Genomic DNA, 26,216 nt, shown 5'->3' with positions numbered 1-26,216 from the left:
ATCTTTATTCTAAACGACTGACGTACGGAAACGGATTCACTTTTGTTCTCGCTTCTGTCGTTGTAAAACATCTTCTGACAAGGTCATTGGAAATCTCATTCTTCAAAAATGTGGGCCTGATTTAATAAAACTTCTCAGATCCGCAAGCTTCAGAAGCTTTGGGGGGGTGTTTACGCTTGTGCAGATTCTGTGAGGGATTAAAGCCTTGCGAGAGATTAACACCACCTCTTCAAAACAATAGAAAACATCAAAGCTTCAAACACCAGGATGCGTTTCTTAAAAACGCCATATTTGCTCTTCCTTTCTACGCTTTGGCCTCCGTCTGTCATTGAGCGCCTTCTGAGGAAGCCACCACTGATCGGATGGTTAGTGTTGGACACACATTGACTGTAAATGTGCTCCGCGCATCAGGCTTCTGGAACGCGAGAGCGAGACATTGAACAGCTCTCCGTCATACATCTTCATGGTTGACAACCGGGCAATTTACGCGCCTGTCAAAGATGCAATGTTTTTTTGGGGTTTTTTTTTCCCTGTGAAAAAAAATCAACGGATTGATTCAGATCGTAAAATGCCTTTCCAGTAAAACCAAGGTTTATTAAAAGAGTATGTTACAGGGTGACATGTCATCAGGAGTTTTGGATCGGATTGTCGCGATATCTTGATGGCGCTAGAATGTCCAACGTCTTGGGACTCCCGCTCATATTTCAATCGTGTGCATTTGCTTTGCATTTCTGCACGGCAATCACCCAAATCAAATATCAAATCACACGATGCAGCGCAAGGTCTGGTGGCGCTACTGTACAAGTCCGGATTCGGAAGTGCACAAATAAGTATGAATGGAAATGCTCTAAGAATTAAGAAAAAAAACCAAATCTGGAAGCGGCAATCAATCACAGCAGAGTTGGAGCAGGCAAAGTGGACAATTTACAGACACATGGGAGCCACTATTTCAGCCTAAAAGCCATGACGTACTGCATGGCTCCCGCCTGTCTGAAATCCCCGATCTTTAACACAAAACCCGAGTCAAAACTCCAATTAAGGGTTTTTGACTTTCATTTGCAAGCCTTTCCTGACCACCACTACTTATGGGTGGAGGCGAAGTCTGTTTCAAGTATTTGACAAAACATAACTCAAAACGCTCATGTATCAATTATGTGCACTGTACTGGATCTGCATGTGTGGCTTTGTGTGAAAAGAATAGTAATTGTAGTATAAGGCCATGTGTGTGCGCAAAAGGGGGTGGGGGGGGGGGGGGCTACGGCGTCAGGCATTTTTACTGTAGCTCCTCCGTCCCCCTCAGGACCTCTTGAGTCGTCGTAATCTCGAGGTTCTGGGCACATTTTCGCGTCCCTCCTCCCCGCCTGTGGATCTGGAACTAATAGAGGAGGCCGAGAATGCGAGCTTGACAGATAGGCCCCTCCGACTTGCGGCCGGCCTGTTTTGGTTCGTCTGCGCTGTGTTACTGCTTGTGAGGGGGAGCCTCTGGTCCCGTTTCCCTGGAGTAAGCAGCTCGACTTCCACTGCGGTTTTCTTGTACTCGGAGACCGGGAAAGCCTTGGACGCTGCCTCGGTTGCGTCTGGAGGAAGAGGGGCGTGTTCGGATATTTGGGCGAAGCGCTCACGGGAGTCGCTTTGCATTGCGGCCGGTGGTCGGTGGAGGTTTGTCCTCCTGGTCTTCAGTGGGCGAGGGTCTTCGGAATCGCCGGCTTTACTCCTCTTGCTGCGCCTGCTTCCTGAACTGATTTCATGCGCGCACAAAGCGACGGAGGCCGAGTCTGGCTTCATGTCGTCTGGAGAACAACTAGGAGTTTTTCGCTGATAGTTCAGGCCTGGGTTCGGAGTCGCAGCATTGGCGCACGGTGCCTGTTGCTCGAGGTTGGGAGGGGCCGCGCTTGCAGCAGTGGAGAAACTTACTAATGAGCTTGCGTACGATGAGTGTTGACCATGACGGTTCCCGCGGGCTCTTTGCTCAATGGGAAGCCGGCGCTCTTGCTGGACATTCGATTTTTGGGCCCTGGACAAGACAAGCAGACACTTGAGCATCCTGTCTGACCGGAGGGGTCGGAAAGTTCTGAATTAGATCATACTTACATCTTTTGAAGCACGGTCTTCTTTATTTTTGTGGCGCAGTTGAAAGAATCTTGGATTTCTCCCTCTTTGGAAAAATATTCGGATCTGCTTTGTTCACTCAGCTCGGTCTAGAGAGGACAAACAGAATCTGTGTAAACAAAAAATATTATCCCTGGCGTCCTTAAGAAAGTTTTGGCTCCGCTGCAGACAGCTGTCATCTTCTAGTAGTGTCGGACAACATTCAACAGAATGTATTAAAAAAAAAAAAAGAAAATCACAAGACAATTAGATCAAGTCAAACCCAAAAGCCGGCATTGTGAAGGATTACATGACATTTGTTCAACGCAGCTACATGCACAACATCCCAGAAAGAAAAGTCTCAAGTCTTTATGACGTGAAGTCGCTCAATTTGTGTTAAACGTGGTTGGTTACTTGTCGTTAAAACGGAGCTTGCCAAAAGAAAATCAACAGTGAAAAATGGTTTGCTTAAAAAGCAACATGTCAGACAAGACGTGACTGAAAATGAATTACAATCATTAACTACAGGCTGTATTTAGCGTTGAATCATCTGTGATTGAGGATTTTCAATTTACAGTTGATTCGAATAATCCAAAGTGTGCAAAGCAACAAACACTTCTAATCATGTTTTTGATTGTATTCGTTAGTGACGCTCACTACAAGTCACTGGAATACTAAAGTCGGATTTTAAAGCCCTACGAACCATGAGGGTTCAAAAAAAAAGGGGGCGGGGGGCTGTTGATAATTAAAATTGATGCTCCGGTTTATTTCTGCCAATGTCACAGTCACAGTAACCCAGCGAATAGCCAAAATTAGAAGCCTTTCAAAAAAATAAAAGGAAATGGTTAAAACATTTGTTTTCAGACCATTGTTATTTTAGAAAGTGTTTGGCAAACTGATCAACTCAATATGAGAGAAGCCAATGTGGTGAGCTCTGGCTTGGGAAACGTCTCCCAAAAAAGATTTGTGACAATGACATGCAATGAAGGAAGGAATTTGCAAAGTGGAGCTTGGAGGCCGCGTCCTCTCTGGACAGACATTAAGAAACAAAAGGGACAAGATAACGTAGAATTAATATTAAAAAAAAAAAACGATATTGAGAGGCGGAACTCAGAAAATAAAAGGTATTCTGACCATTCATTTTGCCCACCAACACCAGGAAACGTTCCACAGATTGTCTTTTGTGTCCAGATTGAGTCATGTGGGCTGGAGGTCAGTCTTTATACACGAGGGGGGTGGGGGGCCTTCGGATTGGGGACAATGAGCCAAATACAAAGCCATGCCCGGCCAACACACAAAGAGCAATTCTGGGAAAGGTGTGGGTGCAATCAATTGCCCTGCAAAGCCTTGATACGTACTTTCATCCGTTTACTATGAATGAAAATAAACTTGAAAGAAAAATCAACAAGAAGCCGATAGGAGGTTCTCTGAGAACAACGCCACTTCAAAAGAGTGCCAGAAGGAAGCAAAGAGAAAGATGTTGGATATATACGGAGAAGGGCCGAGACAGAAAGCCGGAGGAAAAAAAAAAAAGGATGGTCGAGGATGGTTCATCACCAGAGGTTTCCGGGAATTGGACTTTTGGAGCAACCGCAGAAAAGCATGAATAACGACAACAAAAAGAAGAAGAAGAAGAAGAAGCCGAGCCATTGGCAAACAGTGAAATGTGACTTCTATTGCTTTTAGTGAGACTCTTGAAATCGCCTGAGGCGTGTTAATGCAAAGGAAAACAAACTAAAGATATTTGATGAAGATGATGCGAAGCTGACAGGATCCTGTCAAACACACATGCAATGATTCCAACTCCAGATTGAAAAATGTAATCCCTCACTCAACTTGAGTTCGGAAATATAAATGATTGGAGAATTATGGCAAGGATACAAAAGACTTAAATTGGCACAGAGAATAATGATAATTATTTTTTAAAAAAACATTCACTGCCGGAGCAGGAAATGTCTCCCGCAGAGAAGAAATCTCCTGCACTGACTCAGTCCGTCACCCTGGTGAAGAAGAATGCCCTGTTTGTCTAAGCTCATCACATCTCCTGTGCACAAAAATCAACAAACGTGCATGGGCACGGACTTGGTCAAAACTGAAGACAGTTCTTATCCCTTTAACATTGACTTGTGCGGATACACCCAAACTGGAAGGATTAACGTAAGCCCACCAGTATGCGCTCATGTTGCGCAAAGCAATCGAGGCAAGCCGTATGACACAAAGCGGGACAGAACCACGTGTCCTGTTGGCGTGCACTTGGCCCAGGTGGAGCGCATCACGTGCTCCGGTCCCTTGGGAAAGTTGCAGCGTTGGCTGTTGTGAGACGGCAACAAGTGAGGCGTGCTGAGGTGAGGAGTAAACACAAAGGCCCATCCACATCGCCCAAGAAGTGGTGGAGCGGGAGTCGAGGGGTCGAGGGGGTCGAGGGGGTCGAGGGGGGGGGGGACTGGAAAGACATCTGCTCAGCCTTTGATCCAAACTTCTGCGGCCCAGCACGCCGCTCACCTCCGCTGCCCACTCTGCGCCGGACTCGAAAACAACGGCCACAATCCTCCACACTTGCTCGTCCTTCCCATGCCGCCCAACCCGCCGCTGCTGCTGCCTCGCCGTAGGAGAAACTCTTTCAACAAGATTTCAGACTGGACAGAGGTCAAAGTCTCAAAGTCGGTGTCCAAATCGCTGCACTTTTGCCTCAAAGTTGAGACGCCGTCGACTCAACATTTTGAATATTTGTCAATGTGCGCAAAATCAAAATCATTCGACATTGCTCGTCAACGAGGTGAGTCATTAGTTACCAAAAACAATCCGATGATGTTACCGCTTTTTACCGTTTTTCATTTCTGTTTCATTCCCAGAGAGTTATCCAGGATGTTCTGACGACGCGACTTTTTTGTCGTTCACGACGGTCGCGCCGGTACACTACGAGATGATTTTGTTCTGTCTCGGATAGGGCGAGATGTCACACGACAAGTCTGTCACCGACCAGACTTTGCCCAATCGTTGCCTACTTCTGTCAAGATTCTCTCCACCGGCACAGGTCACTCAGGGAGGCGGGACAAGCGTCTGCGTCGTTATGTTGACGGAGGAATTATGGGCATGTGCGTTTAATTGCTAGGAAAAAAGAAAAGAAAAAAAGAGACTCGATGCATTCCTCTTTTTTTTTTTTGCCATTTTGATTGTTTGTGCGCCGTGCGCACCACGTCCGGTCTCACATCACAAGTCACTCTCTTCCTATTATTGGTCAATGCCAAAGGACGACGTAGGACGTCACACTATTTGCCCAAACAAATAACATTCCTTTGTCGGGGTGGTCGTGACGCTAAACGGCGAATCGTTGAGTATGTCACAGTACAAAAGCGGCCGTCCACAAACTCTTCTCACAATGGTGGCAACGCAGAATTGTCCAAAAATCGATTTGATATGCTGAAGCCTTCAATGTTCTTGAACTTCAGGGCAAATTTTCCCAACAATTCCAGACCCCTTCCTGCTCCAAAATGCAAGTATGAAGGCACACGGGCAAGGTATGAATCGCCAAAACTGTCAATTATGAGAGCAAACAATCACACTTTTACTGAATAATAATCAATCAACGACACCTACCGGCAGATTGCTGCTTTTGTTCCCAGTCCATAAGTGTTCCAGTCATTGACAAAATGAAAACAAACAAACAAACAATCAATTTTGTCCTCTGTATTTTTTCATCATGCGTTTGACAACCACAGTTGCCAGCTGATGACTGTTTTGTTTTGGGTTTTTTTAAAAGAAGGAATTCATTCCAGTCAGAAGCAAGAAGGCTCCATTCATTTTAGACTGCAGGAATCAAGGCTTACGTCAACTTTAAATGTTTCATTAAAGACTTAACTTGAACATGGGAAAGGCAAATGAAAAACAGCCTGTGATGTAAACAAATAATTGTTTTTGTCAAGCAAGTGAGAATCCACCACAGACCTCCTTCTCTGCAATCGCACCGTATGGACCGTACGAATCCAACAACCACATCCTGGGGAAGAGAAGGGAACGCCATCCACAGCGAGGCCTCCTTGAACTGGAAAAATCGGTTCCACTGAACTTTTCACTGATGACTGTGCTCCACTAAAAATATTACAATGGCCGCTTTGATTGAAGGCCAAAGTGCGGAGAGCGCAGAGACATTTCAAAGGGAAACGATCGAAAGAAGCGCGTAGAAAGCAGCGGGCTTTTTGCGCAAGGAATGTATTGGGAGCCACGTCCACGCTTGATGTGAGTGCCAAGGTGAGAAGCTACACCAGCAAATTCTCACAATCCACTGCAGGGTTTGGGATCAAAAGGATTGTTGTCCGTAATATGAATGGACAAGAATGAGCTTGAGGGGCTCGTGATGTCGGCGCAAGTGCGACATGAAATGTGCGAGAAAATATCGTAACCAAAGCACACAAAATCTCACTTCAACCTATTTAATGAGCCAAATTCTCCTTTATGTCTTGTACATTCCAAATACACGCGACTTCTGGAAGAATCAAGTATCTTGCCTGCATAATGACATTTCATGGAGCGTGTTTGCTATTTTTGTGTACATTGAATGACTTACGTACGCACGCATGTAGGATAAACGAATGCTACTCTTGTGGTAAAAAAAGAAAAATGCACGGAATGACTACATCATATTAAGTCATTTTGTGACATGCGCGTAGACTTTACGACTCGGTTGCTAACGCTAACATGGGCTAGCCATGAAACTCAATGGCCCACAATGCTTCTGTTTTACATCACGGATGACCGCCAATGAGCATGTGCGTTGCAGAGAGGCATGCAGCCAGTGGGAGATGAGGCATTTTTCAGAGGAAAACACACACAAAAAAAAGAAAGAAAAAAAAGGAGTTACCAATAGTTTTGCCTGCCCCGTGTGTCCAAATAAAATAACATGGCAGCGACTTAGAAAAACAAGGAGGAGCCTCGATGATGTCGCCACTTGAATCTCAACAAATGGAAATGGGCTGTCACTTGCAGAGCGCTTTTCTCCCTTCGGTTCTCAAAGCGCTTCACACAAAGACTATCAAGGCATCCGAAGGCAAAAATTGGGTTTGATCTGCACGTCGCGGGTGCTTTCGAGTCGGACAGGCCAGAATGCAAAACACGCACTTCCAAACGAAACAATGGTCAAGGCGCTAAAACGTCGACTGTTGGAGCTATGATAGTGTCGTCATTCATTACACTTTCCTTGCGTATAAATGTGTCTTGGGGTGAATGACTATATCATAGAAGAATAAAGGGAAAAAAATGTACTACATGTTGTGGCTTTATAATGATTATGAAGAAATCGCGTTCCAAGCAGGGTGCAAATTCCTGGTGTGCCTCCTTGGGAGAATTCTTTTCAATTAGTTGCAGTCTTAGTAGTCTCTACCCAATAATGTTGAAATAATAAGTATTATCTTTATCGTTTTGCGATTGGCTGGCGACCAGTCCAGCGTGGACCCCGCCTACTGCCCGAGGACGGCTGGGATGGGCTCCAGCACCCCCCGCGACTCTCGTGAGGAGAAGCGGTTCAGATAATGGATGGCGTTCCTTTTAGAATGCAGGAAAAGCTGATTTTTTTTTTAAACAGTCTTGACTCCAATTCTCTGTCAAACTCACTTCCTGTCAAGACCACCATATATAAAGTGAGAGCAATGCTAGGCGACTTTTTTTTTTTTTTCAGAATCTTCCGCCAGGCGCCTGGAAGAGGAAATATAGTATAAACAATACTCACTGCGGTTGAGCTCGGTTTTACATGGTGCACTGCGGCATCCTCCGGACGGCTCACACACACGACGTAGCGCTCAGGAAACACACGCAATTCTGCAGGCAAGCAAAGTAGTCACACAGATCACAATAGTAAATGCTGTGGTCTCAGCTTTAATCATGAATCATTGTGGCGGCAGGGACAATAAATAGAAAGTGACAGCGTAAGTCTATAGCTGCAAAGTTTTACGAGCATGAAATATTAGCTTTCGGAAGTGCTACTTTCCATTATTTCAAACTGAATTGCATTGCCAAAACGGCATTACATTTATTGCTCAGAGTTTAAAATCTAAATTCTGGTTGTCCTATCCAGTTGAAAATATTGGAAGTAAAAATATCTATTGCGACATGATTTGTCATTTTGCATATAATTCATATAATATCATGGCCGAGTAAAATCTGAAAAGGCCCAAAAATAATGTAGCGGCACATCATTGTGGGCCTATTTTGTCCACTTCTGACCCCAGAAGACGCGCTATTTTGATGTGTTCCGGACCTGCTGAGAAAGTCATCATCTCATTCTGCAGCAGGTCAGTACCGTCTTAACATCCACGCCCCCGAGGGATCCGATTTGAACTTTCCCGACAGGAAGAGAACTGTGTCGGTCCCACGAAAAGGTGACTCAGGGTCACCGAAACGACACGGGCCACGGAGCGCCGGCCGTTTCAACTGCACTCAGAGGCAATTTCTCTCACTCTGGCCTCTCGCGGGAACCACTTAATGTCTGCTGCTTCCCAAAAACATCTCGAGCAGGTAGAGACAGGACATAAAAATAAGTGAGGGGGAGAAACATCAACATATAGAGTCCACATGACTTTGGTCTTTCTGTGGGAAATTTGCCCGAGCGTGAGTCAGTGAAAAGTCCATTTCTGATTCAGTGGATTGGAAAACATACAAGTCACATACCGCCGGGGTGCTGCTTGACAACGCATCGAAGGTTGAAGTGGCGCTTCAGAAAATTGGCGACGAGGTTGAAGTTTTTCCCTACAAGGAAAAAAAAAACAAGGGTTGATTTCAACATAACTCCGAGGATTTCATAGAATGAGGATGGAAAACTTGAGGCACTTCAGAGACATTCTCTGCGCTTGACTGACAGGCTGAATGGGAGAAGCGACACATAACGTGAATGAAGGGACGATTGCAAGATGGCATCCAGAACTGTTTTTGGACCAGCACTCCTCAACAAAACTCACACTAAGGGATGTCTTCATAAAACGTTTCCCCTTTGAGAAAAACGGAGAGAAACAACACAGCGAGAGCTGCATTGGGGTTCGGTCACAAAACGATCCAGACATATAAAATCACGTCATATTACAGTCAAATATTTGGATCTTATTTTGTGACCCAAAACTTCATTTGTTACCACTTGAGAACTTTGTTGGATGTCCAGCACGTGCGCTTTCACTGATTTTGTCCAGTGATGCAAATGGAACTTTTTTTTTTTCATTGCATCAATTTGATAAAGACACCAAATTGCTTACGCGTCTCGATAAATTATTTGGTCAGACAAAAGTCCATCAGACCAGATAAACACGGTCCAAAATCAATTCAGCAGTGAGCTTCACCGTTCCACTTCCTGATTATTGAAAGATGGGACTTTCCCAGGATTATTCCATCCTTTCAAAAGTGTCCAGACTCTTCTCTAATAATGACCGGAAGCGTTTGTTGTCACATAAACGGACCTCAACGGGAGGCGCAATCTTAGAAACCTTTTCCAGGGCCTCAGCATTATTTATCATGGAATGTTCCTCCTGGTATGCAAGATGCGCCGGGTAGACACAGTGGCCTGTTGCCTAATCTGCAAGGAATTTGTTGACTAAAAGCAAGGAAAGGAACACGCTTTGTAAACGATTGGACAGTTCTGAATAGTCAAGTGAGCCAGCTCATCTCACGGGAAAGCCAAAGTACTCGAGTACTCGTCCCTGTTTCTGTCTTTATGTTTAAACGAGCAAAGTCGCTGTTGATGGAGGCGAGGGACAGTCTTTTTAATTTGGTCTGATCTGCTGCACAAAATTAAAAAAAAATGTGTGTGATTCTTTAGCTAAAGGTGTGCAATTACCCTGATAGCAAACCACAAAATTGCCACAAGGTATTCAGTTAAGTCCGCTGCCGAGTGATCAATGGCAGCTTTATGCTTTATTTGGATTCATTTGTACGTAGTATGATTCAGAGTAGCCGTTTAACAATACCATGGAATAAAACAATTTAAAAAATCTCATGTTGCGCATTTTCTTGGAGCTCAAATCCTTCCTCACCTCATTTTAAAACGACAAATTGATTCCAAACGACAACATAGCTGATTTTAAAAACTTAGTCCACCATCAGACAGAAAAGAATAATTGCCATCATGACCTTTTTGTTTTCATCAGGTGACATTCTAGAACGCTTGTCAAGTTACGCCATACTGGAATGTTTGTGATCCCTTGGATGTTTTAGTTACAACTTACGCCTAGAGCAAAAACTCCATTTGGACAGCTCAGTCAGGAGTTATGAACGCACAATATTAGCCCCTCAGTGACAGAATAATACTTCTTTGCTCAGTTAAGATGCAATTCCTCCAAAAACTTGTGAGTAACACTGAATGTGTGATTGCAAACGTCTTACGTCCACATTTTAGATATTTCTTTTCACAAATTCATACTTGAGGTCCGTCCCCACACGGGTGTGTGATTTTTACAAATCAGTGTAAAGTGTTGAAAATGGCTTGCGCTTTTTGACGATGCAACGCCAATGTCGCAACAAACGACGTTTGGTGGTGGTTTGGGAGAAGGAGGATCATGAGAAAGACTAAACCAACTAAAACATTTTTTTGTTGGGGCGGTGCGATGACATAAGCTAGAAAATTAGCGGATGCCTATTAACCATTCTGAATGCCAATGGCGCTGGAGTGCAGATTTATATTTGGGGGTAGTTTTCGGTGCTCAAGTTTCCTTTCACATTCACGGCTTCCTCTGTTTTTAGAAGCTTTCATCTAATCCATTAGTTTTATGTTGAGTTCTACAACTATTCTCATGGCATTCCCCGGTGACTTGAATTTGCCAATTCCCAGGACAAGTTTGACGGGAATGTCTGGACACAGAGTTGGGAACCGGCGAAACATCATGGCCCGAGACATCAGCTGTTCCTCCAACTTCATAACGCTGTGCACATCACAGAGTTGCTCTTGGCCCCGTGCCCAGGTTCTCTCATGCTAAGCTTACATTCATGTTTCTCTCCCACAAACATTTTCCTGGTGCCTCCTCTTGACAATGTGAGGTCCCATTCTGTGGCAACTGCAGCCCACAGTGGTGAACAACTCAAAAATGCAGAGCCGAGACCGTTTCGTTTTCCTTGATGCAAGAAACGATCGAGTTGTTTCATCCTTTTGAAACCCTGCACACAACAATATTTATGGCGGTTTAATCAAACTGGAAGCAAGTCATCACGCCATGTTTTCAGTAATGTGGTAGATAATGTTGTAACCACTTGTCTGGAGAGACAGAAAGTTCACTGGTGCCGAGGCTGAGAAAAAAAAAAAAAAAAGAAAAAACGGTACATGAGGCGCACGTACACACAAACAAGAGCACATGCCTCCAGCTTTCACCACTTCCTTGAAAAACAATGAGACGAAAGAAAAGTCAACAAATCAAAAGGCAAACCGACTGATGAGGGCAATAAAAGGGAACGGCCATCGTGTAAGACAGAGGCGCTCAAAGTCAGTCCAAACAAAGACTCGGGATCAGCCTTCATTTGGTTTCATTCCAGTCGTCATACATTTGAGCGCCGTCACGGCATACCCTCTAAGTCATGTTACCACACTCATTCCTGCCAGATCCTGCTGCGGTATAACCTTAAAACGAGGTGTGGCATTTTTAAAGGTTATTTTTACTTGCCTGTTTGTCTTCTCTTTTGAGCCAAGTGCTCATTTTCGACACACCTATGTAGGCACATCTTGTGATCTACATAAAGCGCCCGTCAAATAGCAGGATTTGTCCTGCTCTTGTGCCAATGACAGTTGGCAAATTTGGGAGGGGTCAATGGCATAAATATTTGGAAGTGCTGCAAGATACAATTGACGACACATTATTTTAAGATCGACACGCCCATGAGCGCTCAGTTGATGGCAACAGCAACTGAGCGCGAGTCAGAAACGGGCGGAGGCGGGTACAGTATAATGCTCGGCGTTAATGGCCTGCACGTTGGCCAACCTAATGTAAACATGACGTGGCTGTTGAGTGAAATGTGGTTGACACATGTTCAAATATGCATGTAAATGTTTCAAAAATGATGACTTACAAGAGCCAATGTGCAAAAGTCCTAAAACTTGGCAAAGAAGAGTCATGGAAGCAATGCCAAGGGTGAGAAGAAAATACGATCACTTGCAAGGAAGCGAGCATGCGCTGTGAATAACACACGCTTCAACAAATGCTCGAGTCCGAGTGGAACTCAAACAAATCGGTAACATTCTTCCAACGGGTGAAGAGAAGAACGTAAATCCTTATAAGTCCTGGCTTTAGGAAATTGTTTCTGTTTAATGAAGGATTGCGCAATGCACGGAAATGTCATGAGTGCAGGTGCGTATCTCTCCAATTAAAGTCGATTGGACACGTAACTCGATACGTGTGGTGCGATCCGATTCAAGGACGGTACATTTTAAAGTGGAATAGCTCAAACCGGCTCGGAATTTGATCCGAGAAGGTTTGACTCAATTCGAGAGGGTATGACGCAATGAGTTTCTTGTTGAAAGTAGAAAATCGATTCACAATACGAATTAACGAGTCAGTTGTGTACATGTTTTTATCGTTGAAAAAATTACCCAAAGTGAAAAAGTGTATTTGAAGCATGTTTATTAAGAGATAAGAACAAGCACAAGCTGTCAAAATGCCAACCAATTCAATATAAAAAAATTGTAAAAAAAAAATCATCAGAAACACCAAACCGATTTACAGCAAATGATGACGGCGGTTCTAGCTATAATGAAGTGGATTCATTCGTTTATGTACCGACGCACTCACGTCATTTGCATCAAAACCGGGTTTACGATTCCAATCTGCGTCTCTTTCACCCTTTGTTCTGCCACTTTGTGAAAACAAAATCATGTGGGCTCGTTTATGAACAGGAGTTGAGGAATCAGCAAGACAGTGAGACATCAGCACCTAAGAATCCTGCTCTTTGGACATATCCGCTTTGAAGTGGGCCCCCTCCCTCTGCCCTCAAGTGTGGGAGGAGAGTCTGAGCTTTCGGCGACTGAGAAATGACGGAGGGAAGGATGAGAGAACTTGAGGAAGTTACCCTCCTGTAAGTGGGGGCTTTCCTGGAAGGACGTCACCCTGAGTGGAAGTGCGTTGTAGCAGAGCACTCGGTCTTATCATCCAGCACAACGAGCACCTGAATCAATATTTGCACGAGTGCTCAATTTAACATTTGGGTGACCCCGTCCACAGAGTTACAAAATACGCCCCAGCGTGGTAGCGCAGGCCAGCCCATAATGAAGCATGTGACCAAAGTACTGGGGAGTATTTATTTTGCAGTGCAAAATAATTAAAAACATATATATCTGTTTCTGTGAATGAGTTCATATTGTTAGTTTAAATTCCGGACATAAGACAAGAAGATTCGATAAAGAAGTTTGTTCACTGAAGTTATATAGCGTGTTGCAGTTGAAAACTCAGAGCTCGTTCTCGCTGGAACAGAATGTCTCTCTCCCTGCTGGGTCCAAATTGGTTATTTGGCGTTGGGAATCACTCATTGAAAAACGTTTTGGACAAAAGTCGTGCACAAGAGCTGACAACTAGCCCAGTGGTTGGATTAATTAGAATAAGGCAGTAAAGACAAAAGTCAACTCAAAATGTTTGCACAACATGACAATATTTGGCTAAAACGTGTTGAGCAGCTCCTCCACTGCATTGTCATTTCCCAACTGTAGAAGCAAATTTAACACTCTGCCCTCAAGTGTCACCTGTCCACAAGCAAAGTCACAAGGCTGCAGAAGCACATGACAAAGGGATTTTTTCTTTTCTCCAGACCTAAAGACGCAGACAGAAAAAGAAAACAAGAAAACACTTAACTTTAGTTGACGAGAGTGTGTGTGCAGTACTGCCGGATAGTTTGCGGTGAACGGTCACATGAATGTGATTCGTGCTAAGGCTCAGGCCCTAATTATATGGGAAAAGAGTGTAGTGTGACAGCTACGGTAGGGGTTGTGGTTATGTGCTAAGAAACTGCAGCTGACCTCGTGGACAAGGTTAAGAAGAAAAAGTGACAAAACCTTAAGTAAGCAAGAGGAACTCGGAAATAGACTGGAACACTCGCCCGGAGCGGAGGCCATGCTCAAAAAGTGCATGTGGCAAAAATGAAAATAGTGTGCGTGAATATTCAGGGGGGGGTCAACTGTGGACTTAGACTGTACTATTAGAAAGACAGGAGGCATATAGGCCAGCTTTTAAGAGCATATAGTACTGGGAGGAAGGGGGTTGCTCAGCAGGGGCCAGAGACAGGAAGAAGGCAACCAACGCTCGCTGCAGCGCCGACGCTGATCAAGATCCATTTTGAGCCCGGGCCTTGGAATTCCTTTGTTCCCGTCACACGTCTCTGTTTCACCCTTGCCTTAATCCCAGAACGACCATGCGCCCAGTTACAAAGAGCAGAGCAGGTAAAACTGCTACTGGCATGCCTCTCTATTTAAAGACGAGTCCCTCACATTGCAGCCACAACAGAAATAGGAAGAGTTGCGGCGGCAAAGAAAGAAAAACAAAGAAGAAAACAGTTGCAAGAGCTGAGTTGTTATTCCCCAAGAGAACAGACCTTTAACAAAGAAAGAATGCCGGTTCTTGAACACTTTTCTGTTTGATCAAGGGATATAGTGACCGTGAAATGCAAAGTAAAAAGAGAATATATAAGTGATATTAAAAAAAAAAAAATATATATATATATATATATATAGACACAATAACAAAACATGTGCTGTCTTCAGCGTGAGCGAAATGGTCTTTGTAACACATTTTCCAAGAGTAAAGAAATCTAACTACGTACACTTGTGCTTTTGCTGCAACGACCACGGTCAGGCTGCCTTAAGCCCCCTTCACAGAGCTGCCAAGAGGAGTCAGTGGTACACTGTGCAGCACTCGCAAAGCCCTCTCCCACGGCTATTAGTGACCATTCATCTGGGGAGCCTGGGAAAATGCCTTTCCAGCCTGTAGTGACCATGGGGAAAGAGGCTGGCAGGTGTTCCCTGCCTTCTAAGCCCTGGCACCTGTGCAGGAAGAGGAAGAAGTACCCAGCTCTGCCATGAGCTGAAATGAACTCTCCTGTTAGTACCACCAAAAACGGTCGTCACACCTACGCCAACTTCTCAAACACCAGGTTTCATGTACAAAGTGGTCTTCGATCACCTTTGCTACAGTAGCAGATGAAAGACATGTGCTTCTATGGTTGCTAGTTCCTTGCTGAATATGTCTACAATTGGCCTTCAAAGGAATATGCATCAACTTTGTTTTAATGTGTCATTGGACTTGGTAGTGGGCTTGAACAATTTGGCGTTTTTAGTTTGAAATTATGATTCCAGACATCACAAATCGCCGAAGCTTTGTTTTTGTTTTTTTTCCCCACGCAGAATCTGTTGTATCGACTATAATTTCACACAATCAACTAGACATGACGTGTCATTCACACCAATCAGCTGCGAGTTGCTGCTCATGTGGTGCAAGCTACTGCGAGCTGTGCCGTCTTGCTGGCGCGATTAAACTTTCTACCGGGATCAAGCTCGTCCCCTCTCGAAAACTAATCTTCGCTTCTGTGGCAGCAAACGACATACACTTTTAGTCAACATTGTTATCACGAAAGGCGGACAAGGACTAGCTAAAAAGCATGCAACACAGAGCAAGAGAGAACAGAAGACGAATAATCGCGAGGTTCATATTGTGTTGCCAAATACGATAAAAAAGTGCTTTGATGTGTAGCACACTTTTCACAAAGGTCTGACTGAAACTAGGCGGAGAGCAATCAGATACTGGATGAATAGCAAATTAGCAGGTCCATTAATATGCGTCTAGACTGAAAAAACACACACCCAAAAGCAGGAAATTAATCAGTTGCATCATCCAGGACGAGGCACTTATAAGGTCAAAAAAATATGATTTCCTTTTTGTGATTAAAGAATTATAATTGCTACAAAATAATAGCTAGAGATATGACATACAGACCAGAGTAACAGCTTTTGTTTTATATATATATATATATATATATATATATATACTAGCCTTATAAAACCAGAACCAGTTTGAAAAACTAGAGAAATGACAGTCTTGCTCACGCAGCACCATGAGTGTCATATCAGAGTAATAGCGTTTAAAGCAGGGGTGGGCAAATTTTTTGGGTTGTGGGCCACAATGGGTTCTAAAATTTGACCGAGGGGCCAGACCAGGAGGAGACGGAGGGAGTGTTTTGATTACATCACTTTAATTTTAAATGAAAATGAACAAAAGTATGACAACAAAGTATCTTTCTTTGACATATAACAGAATTTAGAAAATAAAACATTAACAAGATTTATTCATTTCATTTTTTTTAAGTTCGGCGGGCCGGATTAAAACGTTTAACGGGCCACATATGGCCCCCGGGCCGTAGTTTGCCCATGCCTGGTTTAAAGGGCATCTCAGGTCGTCAGATAAAAAATGAAATATAGTTTAGCAACAAAAAGTGCATCCCAATGCATTTTGGTTAAACCGGTTGTGTTAAAGCGAGCAACGAACTTTTACCCTAACCCGAAATCCGAAACCCTAAAGCAGCTAACGCATGCAGACGTACTTGCTCCTTCTTGGCCTTCGGGAGGCAGAGCCATAATGTTGCGTTGTTGAACGGCGACTCGAGATCTAGATTGGCAGCCACTGGACGCACGGCTCATACATGATTCTGGTATATTCAAAAAGCAATCATGGTGCACTGCAAAGCGCGTGAAAGTCTCAAAAAACAAGCATGAGGGAGCAAGCACTACTTTTGTGTTCTAAAACCTGTTCATCCAGAATGTAAATTGATTGCGGAAAGGGAGCTGCTTAACGTGTGTTAAGGACACTGTGAACTATATGGCAGGACTATTTTGCTGAATCGTGCCACGAAGGGAAATTACAAGCAAAACAAAAGCGAAACTCGGCTAAGAAGAAGCAAAAATCCGATGCGGTACTGACAATAGTTTACCACCAGCCCCGAAAGCCAAACACGAAAGAATGACAAACTTTCTTTCATACACACAGGATCATATCAGCTAACGGAAGTATAATGCTCCGTCTATATATTTGGAATATGCAATCACTCAAAGAAACACTGCTGCGTTCACTTTTGTCTCCAATTTGTTTTCGCCCTCTAAAAGTCTTGCTTGATCATTCTTCTTGTACAGAGCCAAGCTGTTTGGTGGGAAAAGTTCCCTCGGTCCATCCCTCTCAAAACATAAATAAATCACATCACTATGAGCTAATCATGGAGTCAAGTACCCCGAGTAAAAAAAAAAAAAAAGTCATGTTCACTGACTACATGAACGCTTATCTGTCACAATTTAGCTGCATGCTCAAATCCATGAAAAAAAAAAAAGAAAAAGTTATATGGGAGTCACTTATTGTACGGATGAGTAAATCCAAAAAAAGAAACTAGCAGTAATGTTTTGTCCTAAGCAGATCTTAACCAATGATTAGGATCACTATTTTGGACATCGTTCAACAAAATGATCAAAGGAGGAGGACAAGATTATTCCACATAATCAAGTTGCACAGAAAATGGAGTGGAATCTTTTCTTTGAGGTTTCATTTTTTTCTTCATTCTTTTTCTTTTAGCATATCGTCTTCCTCTTGACTATACCATCAAATCAGAAACACTTGGACGGGAGGTCGGTCCTTGCGACGTGAAAATCTCTTGATGGCTTTTTGAAATTGTTTCACTGCTCTTCTAGCTCAAAATGCTCCAAGAACGACAATCCGTCTTAATGACTAAATAAATTTGCAATAATTGAAAAAAGATTGCAACCTGGAAAGACCTCTGGGGGAGGATTTGCAGGCGAGCGTTTCACCTGTTTGCAAACTTGATGACCTGAATACTTCCACCCTACCCTGCGGTGAGGTTGCCTAAGCTTAGTATATCTTCCCACTTTTTATGGCTCATGTCAGCTCATTTCTCACCGGGTCGACCTTTACTGTCCAGCCGCTTCTCTCGCAAGGCACAAACATGTCATTACACTCACTTAAGAACTTTCATGAGACAAGAGCACAGGAAGCGCTTTTTTTACGTTCTGAGAAGTGAATGTGCAGATCGTCTTTGTACGGAGTCATGTTCCACCGCTTACATTCCTTCTGGCATCACGACAAGAAGCTTAATAATTTTTACATGCATATTTGACTGCTGACACACTGGTAGTCCTCCTTGTTCACAAAACGGAGTGTGTGTGTTTGCGGATGTTTGTTTGCAGGGTCTCGGCCTGTCATCTTCATCATGAGAGATGTCTGCCTCTACTCAGTCTGTCATTTTTTGGGGGGGGATTGTATTACCCGGATTCTTTTCCCTCTCAAGGAAAATTAAACTTGGGCACCGCACAGAAGCAAATGACACGCATTCACGCACGTAAATTTGCAAAGATGACCGGGTACTACTTGAAGGAGAGGATTGTTTGAATTCTACCAATGCTTAGGAAGGTGGGTGAAAGTTTGAAGCACCCTTTAGCATACGTTACTCCTGAGCAATTTTTACAAAAGGATATTAGGGCTTCTCCCCCGGACCTGATGACATCACCCAGGGAAAGGTGGCATAAAGGGGAGGAGATTTGACTTTCCAAAGAGGCCTCATGCCTTTCCCGCTCCAGACAGACGAATATCTCGCCAACATCTCATTTTGTCTGCACGGGGATTTGAACCAAGACCCTCTGCCGCCCTCAAACATTTTATGTTTACTTGGTTTATCTCCAGCTGATATTTATTTATTTTGATCATCTTAAACATTAAAGTATGCAAGAAAACAAAGTACAAATTGGAGAGGAAGGCAAGCACGACAAACTGAGAGCAGACTTGAAGCAGCTCATACAATCTTTCCCGTGGGGTCGAGAATTCCGACACGACCTTGTTTACACGGTTAATGGAAGTATCCTTCTCTTAAGCTGTCAAAGTCTCAAACACACGTCTTGGGCTCACCAAATCTGACGGGTCAAATTCCTCCATTACATTGGAATTAAAGTTTAAACATTTGGAGTTTTTTCTTTTTTTTTTTTTTTTAAAGAAAATAAAATCCCATGATGGGACGGGCTTGTTCGCGGTGGGGGAAGCACAAAGTCCCCACGAATTACAACAATTACATTAAGCGTCATGTTAAATTGTATTCAGTTGTGGGGGGTTTTTTCGCCTAAATTCAAAATGGTTGGACGGGAAAAAAGTTGGGGGATCAAACAAACAAAATTTGTCCACTGAAATGTGGATCATAAAATGATTACCTTTCCCAATAAAAGCTGAAGCAGGTGCTAGCAGCTTTTTGCTTTTTGTCTGTCTTCCTTTTTGACGGGACTCCATGTACTGCTTAACTCTTTGATCCACGGCATCACGAATCAGAGTTGGAACTTCCTACAAGACAAGGACATTTCATGAGACTTGGCAGCGTGCGGTTGGACGACTGAAAAATGACACGTTGTGATTGCATTTGGGGCAGTGGACAGCCAGTGTGCAGGTCTCTAAGTAGGTGAAGAAGAACAAAAATTGAATAGACACAAAGCCCAAAGTCATTTCACATTCCACGCTACTGTTTTCTTTTCAAGTCACAAAGCAGTACAGAAGCTATCCATTCACTCGCGCGCTTAATCACACGCATTGTGTCGCTACCTCGATGTGGCTTGTCGTAAACCAGCTGGCGTCCTCTTGGCTGCCCACGGGCAAAACGTGGAGATCCACCAGCACAGCAAAGTTCCCACACTGCAACACAAAAGAGAAAGGACAGCCACAGGTTGCTGTGGGCCATTGAGCTCCGAGACAACAAAGGCAATCCGAGTGTGAGTGATTGACAGCAAAAGAAAACCACAAACGACCCCCTACGTACTCCAACATCACCCCGGGCCTTTCAGAGCAGACCCTTCACGCTTCCTTCTCTCTCTTATCCAAGCTCTAAAAGTAAATGATGGTGCTGCATGTAGCCTTGCGTTTTGAATCTCTCACAGCATCAAATGACGGCTTCCGCTTTCAGAAATCTGACTCCGAAAGCGAAATCCAAAACGTATCTGAGGTGATCCACGTTTTTGAAGAGTTGGAGGAAGAGAAGCGCGTTGAAATCATGTTCGTTGGACCCTACGTGTACGAGCCAGATGTTCAGGAGAGCGAAAATATCGTGCGGCTGTCAAATGAGCCTCCGTTAGGACGATTCACACAGGAAGGACGTTTGGACACGACACCGGACATCATCGACTCTCCGCACAAGACTCATCCAGAGTGGAAGAATGGTGAGATAAATAGGATGGGATTAGTGAGATCTGCGTTATTGTTTTCAATTCAATGCTCTGTAAATGATGCATGGTGAGACTTGGTCCATTTATTCTGCTCGTACTGAGACCTCATGAAAAAAAAAAATAAGGCTTGGATGTCCATTGGTCAGCACAAAATAAGACTCACAAAGTTGGTGCAAGAATGATGAGAGAGACCAACCAGCACACCACATTGATTTGTCCACAGCTTTGGGATCAAATGTACGTAGTTGTATTTGTTCTTCCAGAGTTGAGCAAGGTTGAGCATGACCAATAAAGCGTATTTCCAAAAACGCACACCAATCCACACTTCAAACATACGTTATAATTTGACGTCAATCCAGCTCTCCTGAAGTGAGTCTTCACTGGAGACAGTTTGATCATGGGATCCGCCACATTGCCTCCATCTGTCTTTGCAAAATTTCACTTCAAAATAAATCCACACTCTTAAAAATGACAAAATCACCCCTGACAAATCGCAAAACACCCAATACTCTTTGAGCCCAAAGTGCCTGGAGGCTGTTACGAAACAGAATACTGTGAAAACAAAGAGCAGACACAAGAGTAGAGCGCCCGCCCGTTTATATAATGCCGGCTTTGCACTCATCCATTTTCGATAACTCTTAACCTGTCCGAGGTCGCGGGGAGCTGGAGCATATCCAAGATGACTTGGACAAAAGGCGGAATACACCCCGGACTGGTCGTCCGTCAATCAGGGGATGCTTTCAAATGCGCTGCTTTAAATGTGTGCATGCTGCCTATCGGTGTCAGCGCTTCTCTACATATCAGTATTCCTCCCGCCCCTTCTTCTTTGTCTCTCAACAGTCCACGGTTGACTGGTGGTCTCAGCTGACTGCCTCCGACAATTACGAGTGCGTGGGAAAACCTAGCAACAGAGGGTCAGGCCTTGTCCATCAAACGTGACAGAAAGACACGGGGGAGGAGGGGGGGGTCCACAGTGACTTTTTGAGTTGGAGTTTTTTTTCTGACATTAACATTAGCTCAGCTGGCAGGGGCATCTAACCTTTCACATTTCAGAGCTTCCCAGAAAAAGTAGAGCGAAAACCCCCATCACACACCATTTTTGAGACTGTTCGAGCACGGAATCCATTGCTAACCATCTGTGACACTCGTTGCTGCGTATAATATATCCGAGCAGGGATCACAAGATCTTGCTATTAGATTATGGCTTCACCTTAAACGAGCTATTATGAGCTCTGAAGAAGAGCACAAGGTTAATTTGATCAATATCTTTGGGGGAGCAGTAACGTTTCATGAAAAAGTCTCTGGAGAGGCATAGCTGGGTGAATCCCCAAAAGTGATTGCGAAGCTTCTGATTAAATCTTGGACTTGGGCAAACAGCCAGATATCAAGCAAACTTTAGACTAACTTTGTTTTATCATATTAGAGTAGCAGACAAGACCTGATAAAAATAAGGTATTCACGATAAGCATCAGTCTACCCTTCGCTCCAAAACAGCATGTGATTTCTTCTCCGAGACCGAAGGAAGACTGGAATGCAAACTAATGCAATCACACTAATGAGAAAACTATTAATTTACCAAGCAAAGCCGGTTAGCGGAGGCACAGAATTCCCCTTTCAGTGAAAACATTCAAGATTTGACAAACGGACATTGGTGCTGAGTGTGGCAGATTGTGTGAAAGAATAAAGACGGACGCAAGTGACACAATCGAATTTTACAAAGTGTTCAACTTCCAAAACATTTCCATCATGTGGTCTAAATTTGCCGTCTCCTTGCATAATGAGTGACCAGTGGATCTCTGAGTGAACTCTGACCTCCACTTGTGACCTCTCTTTTTTTCGTAAGCTATCCACAAACGTCATGAGGCTCAAGTAAGAGCACAAAAGGACCGGAAAGCGGCCAAGATATTTCAGCATGCTGGTTGAATGCCTGCACTTTTAAAAGGTGCCATCTCAGCAATTATTGCTGCCCATGTCATGTTTCTTTTAAACCACCAGAGGCCTAACATAGCTGGAGATTGTTTAAAAAAGCGTGACATATTCATTCATCAAACCCATATCCACTATTTTTGGGTGGAGTTAACAATTTTAATGGGAATTGTCAGTAAAACTGTTTCACTTGTTGGAAAGAAAGCTTTGATCACGGTCCAAGTTCCAGAGGAAGTTACTCTTTCCATGCATACTAAAGAGAGTCGGCACTGCACAGGCCTTTTCAGCATTATGGACGTAAGCTGAAGGCTCAATGACAAGCGGCAAAAAAAAAAACGCTACTTACTACCAAATCCTTTGTTGTTGTGCGCTGACACAATGTGCATGAATAGAAGTGCGTCTTCCTGAAGGCAAAGCTAAAACTATCCAAATTCTCCCTGCTGCCAATCTTGGCCAACCATGGCTTGTATAAAACAGAAAACAGACAACAGAAATATCTTCAACATAAGCTCACCACTGTCCACCGCAGGCCAAACAACATTCAAAACAATTCGATTATATTTTCAGCCCGTAAATAAACAATTCCTGTCACGAACCCACGGGGAGTTCCCTTCTGTTCGACAGAGCTCTGGTCTCTGTCATTTTCAGTTCCAAAAACACTCTCTACCTTTCCTTATCTCTCTTCCAGAGCTGGCTGTCCGTTGTTGCCGCTCCGAGATGGGCACAGGGCCCGAACACCAGGAGCAACTTCGCCCGCCTCCCCACCACGCTGCCCTTCGCCTTCGCTATCGCGGCATATCGGAGCCAGACCTTTTCAGACTGCACTTAGCTCACGGGCTAACACTAACCAGCCACAGATGTTTACATTAGATGAGAAGGGGCAGCAGATGCGGTCTCATTCGCTAAAACTCACGTCTCTCCCTTTTTCGGACTTTCTCCTTCTGTCGTCTACAAACAATCCGGGGGAGTGCACTAGATCGGTGGCGTGACATCTTTTCTTCAGGCTTTATTTGACTCATTCTAAACTTGAAAAAAAAGAATCAGCGTTGCTCACTCTGATTTTTCAAACTGTCAGATACTGAGTGCTGAGGCTCAAGAATGTATTATTATTATTGTGTGTGTGTGTGTGCATGCGTAAGCATGTAAGTGATTTTTTGTGCAAAGCAGCCTTCATGCAGGTGAATGATAGCACACCTGAGTCGTTTTGTTCATCAGAAAAAAAGAGACACAACCCAGGAGTGGAATTCAAACAGCAAGAACCGACAGGAATATCTCTAGGTAACTTACAGCAAACAAAATTCAGGCAGACGCCGCCTCCAAGAATTGGTGGATAATAAGAGGTGTTGGGTTTCTTTAGGGAAAGTAAATTATGTGCACAATAGAGCAGTGCTATTTTATTGTTTGTCTAGGTCGCCTCTTTAGGCTCCTTAGGAAGGATTTGTAATGTTGAAAAATGTCAAAATGTTTGCTCTGATAGTGTACAGAGACATGTTGTGTGGTCCCACATGGGCCCAGCTACAGAGTGACAACAACACTAAACAGTGCGTAAACCTCTGACATGAAAATGGTCTGCGGTGCCTCAAACCTTTTCTACTAAAAAAACTAACTAAACTAAACTAAAAAAAAAAAATAAAAAAGATTTTCTGCCGCCGCTTTCTACATTAGATGTTTAGATGTTGGCGGTGCATTTTACTAATAAAAGGCAGATTGTAGGGTTCGAAAGTGGTAATGTCCTGGCAGCCGGCACTTCAGTGGATCATTGTTTTTGCCTGCGGGCCCTTTTCGGGAGGTCTATGAAGTAAGTGGCTGGTGACTACATGGTCTAGGCCTATAAGAAAAGCGCACCACCTTCAGTTCTCCAGACGACGGAGGGAGCTCCTTTGAGGGGGGGGGGGGACTAAAGAAAGGATCATAAAAGCTAGCCTAGTAAACATGGCAGTGTGAATCAGAGAACATGATGCAGAAATGCTTTCAGTACGCTCGCAAACGGCAACGGGCAAAGTGACTTACATGCATTCCTAAATATAATGTTTCCATGGAGAATGTTGTCCGAGAAGTTGATCCATTCATTAAAACCCCGGTGACAGGGGTGTCGGTTTTGTGAAAGAGTAGCCAGTTGCAGTGCCTTGAATGCTATTGTTTAGCCTGATCTCTTCTTACATGCTTGTTTGTGGTAAGTTGGTTGAGCCTCTGAGCATTTTCTCAGGCAGAATAACACAACTGTATCATTATGTGCCCAGTGGGAAGGAACCCGCCATGAACCTCTAGCGTTTTACTCTCCCACAACCAACTGATGGTGGGGGGTGGTGAGCTGGCCTGTATGCAGGCATGCATATGAAACAAATCAAGAGGAGTGAATGCAATATCTGGTCAGCAGGGCACACATGGAATGGCGGAGGATGTGGAGATCAGTTCAAAAGGTCTGAAGCCCTTGTTCAAAACTCTCAATAAATGAAACATCAACAAAAGAGAGATCATCAGCTTTGCCTGCACTTAACAAAAACATCTGAGGTGCATTATTGCCCACAGAAAATCAGACTGAGGATGAACAACTAATAGAAGGGAGTTTCCTGCCTTGTATGTATTGACATTCTCACTAACATAGACCCAAGGGTGGCAATCCATAGTTGACATTTGCACCAAAGTTAACCAGAAATACTTCGCACTGTCGTGAACAAAACCATTAAACCGTGCAGTACCACTTCCCTCTAGTGGTTAAAGATTGTTACTATGAAAAAAAAAGAATGGACGGATGGACTCTTACTGAAACACATACATTCAGATCAATATTGTTGCCAGTTACACAACAGATATTTTGTGCTTTCACAAAAAATCTTAGTAGGAGGTCCAGTTTGGCAGTGATAGAGACTTCATCACCATAGTCTTTAGCATCCCAGGCGTATATTTTGGGAGAAACATTTGGCCAATGGAAATAATGACTAGCTTTTTGGTTCTGGGTTCAAATTTCGGCTCAAGCCATACTGCGCGGAGTTTGCACATTCTCCCCATGTTTTGTAACTTTTCTTCAGGTATACCAGCTCCCTCCCACATTGGCGAACCATGCATGTTAGGTTAAATAAATACTGTACTCAAAACTGTCCGTACATGTAAATTGTTTTTCAATATGTGCTCAGCGATTGGCTGAACTTTAAAGTCGGCTGGCATAGACTCCGGGGATAGAAAATGTTAGAAGGTGGACAGAACACTCGATGTAACATTACATGCAAAATATAAATGACCCCTTCACAAAAAATATGTTGCATAAACCCACAGCAATGGTAGAATTTACATTGTTGAGGATTACGTGCTGAGAAATCCCGAATCTGACCAATACAAATAGGGGCTGAGAAAATGATTTCTAAATACATTTTAGGATATCGGATCAAATGTTGTAGGAGCGTAAGTGGGGCAAAACAGATTTATGTCGGGTTATAGCACCCCCTAGCACTAGTGTGAGAAGAAACCGAAGTACCCGGAGAAGACCACGCAAGCAGAGAAAGAAGCTCCTGCCAACCTCCTACCGTATATTACAACTCTAAAAAGTATATCATCATTTTTTCCCACTTACCTTAATAACAAATTTGAATGGTGCCATTGCGGTTAAAGCCGTACAGTAGTTTTCGCCTGAAAGTATACAGTGGAGGATTAAACTACGAATTGTATCATTAAACCTGCAGCTGTGTTCCTTTTCATACTGAGTATAGAGCACACTACGCGTAAATAAAATTAGATTTAAAGGCATACAGTTACAGTAAAATATGACAACACATTTCCTACCGCCAATAGGTTTGAATTTGTGTGCATGCATTTGGCTGCTGGAGATGACGTCACACTCCCTCCAACTCATCTTGCGAGTAAATCCTGTGTAAACGCACCAACTGTTAAGTCATTGAAAACTACATATCTCGCTCTTTTCATGATGTATCTGCAATCGCTGCATTTTCATGCAGGAATGTGTTGTAACTGTAGCACGTTCGAAACCTTTTCATTTACGCGACCACTGGACAAG

The 26,216-nt window shown here is 43.7% G+C and overlaps 1 protein-coding gene across 2 annotated transcripts; it reads right to left on the bottom strand.

The window, feature by feature from the left end:
- Positions 1-573: 573 nt before the first annotated feature.
- On the bottom strand, positions 574-26,138 carry slx4ip (SLX4 interacting protein). 2 transcript variants are annotated; one of them, XM_088305106.1, is made up of 8 exons: positions 25,985-26,138; positions 25,776-25,831; positions 19,665-19,754; positions 19,283-19,409; positions 8,749-8,826; positions 7,811-7,899; positions 2,092-2,198; positions 574-2,014 (listed from the first exon to the last, which is right to left on the bottom strand). In XM_088305106.1, the coding sequence occupies exons 1-8, from the start codon at positions 26,052-26,054 to the stop codon at positions 1,297-1,299; spliced, it is 1,335 nt and encodes a 444-aa protein (XP_088161232.1). In that variant the 5' UTR covers positions 26,055-26,138; the 3' UTR covers positions 574-1,296. The 2 variants fall into 2 exon arrangements, with proteins under 2 accessions (XP_088161232.1, XP_088161231.1); XM_088305105.1 differs by lacking the exon at positions 25,985-26,138 and having other exon boundaries at positions 25,776-25,974.
- Between the last annotated feature and the right edge of the window lie 78 nt (positions 26,139-26,216).

This window comes from Idiotropiscis lumnitzeri, chromosome 9 (genome assembly GCF_059441095.1).
Source record: "Idiotropiscis lumnitzeri isolate Australia: NSW breed Sydney's pygmy pipehorse chromosome 9, RoL_Ilum_1.0, whole genome shotgun sequence".
Taxonomy (NCBI): Eukaryota; Metazoa; Chordata; class Actinopteri; order Syngnathiformes; family Syngnathidae; genus Idiotropiscis; species Idiotropiscis lumnitzeri.
Note: the sequence above shows the minus strand (reverse complement) of the source record. Positions and strands in the feature narration are given on the sequence as shown.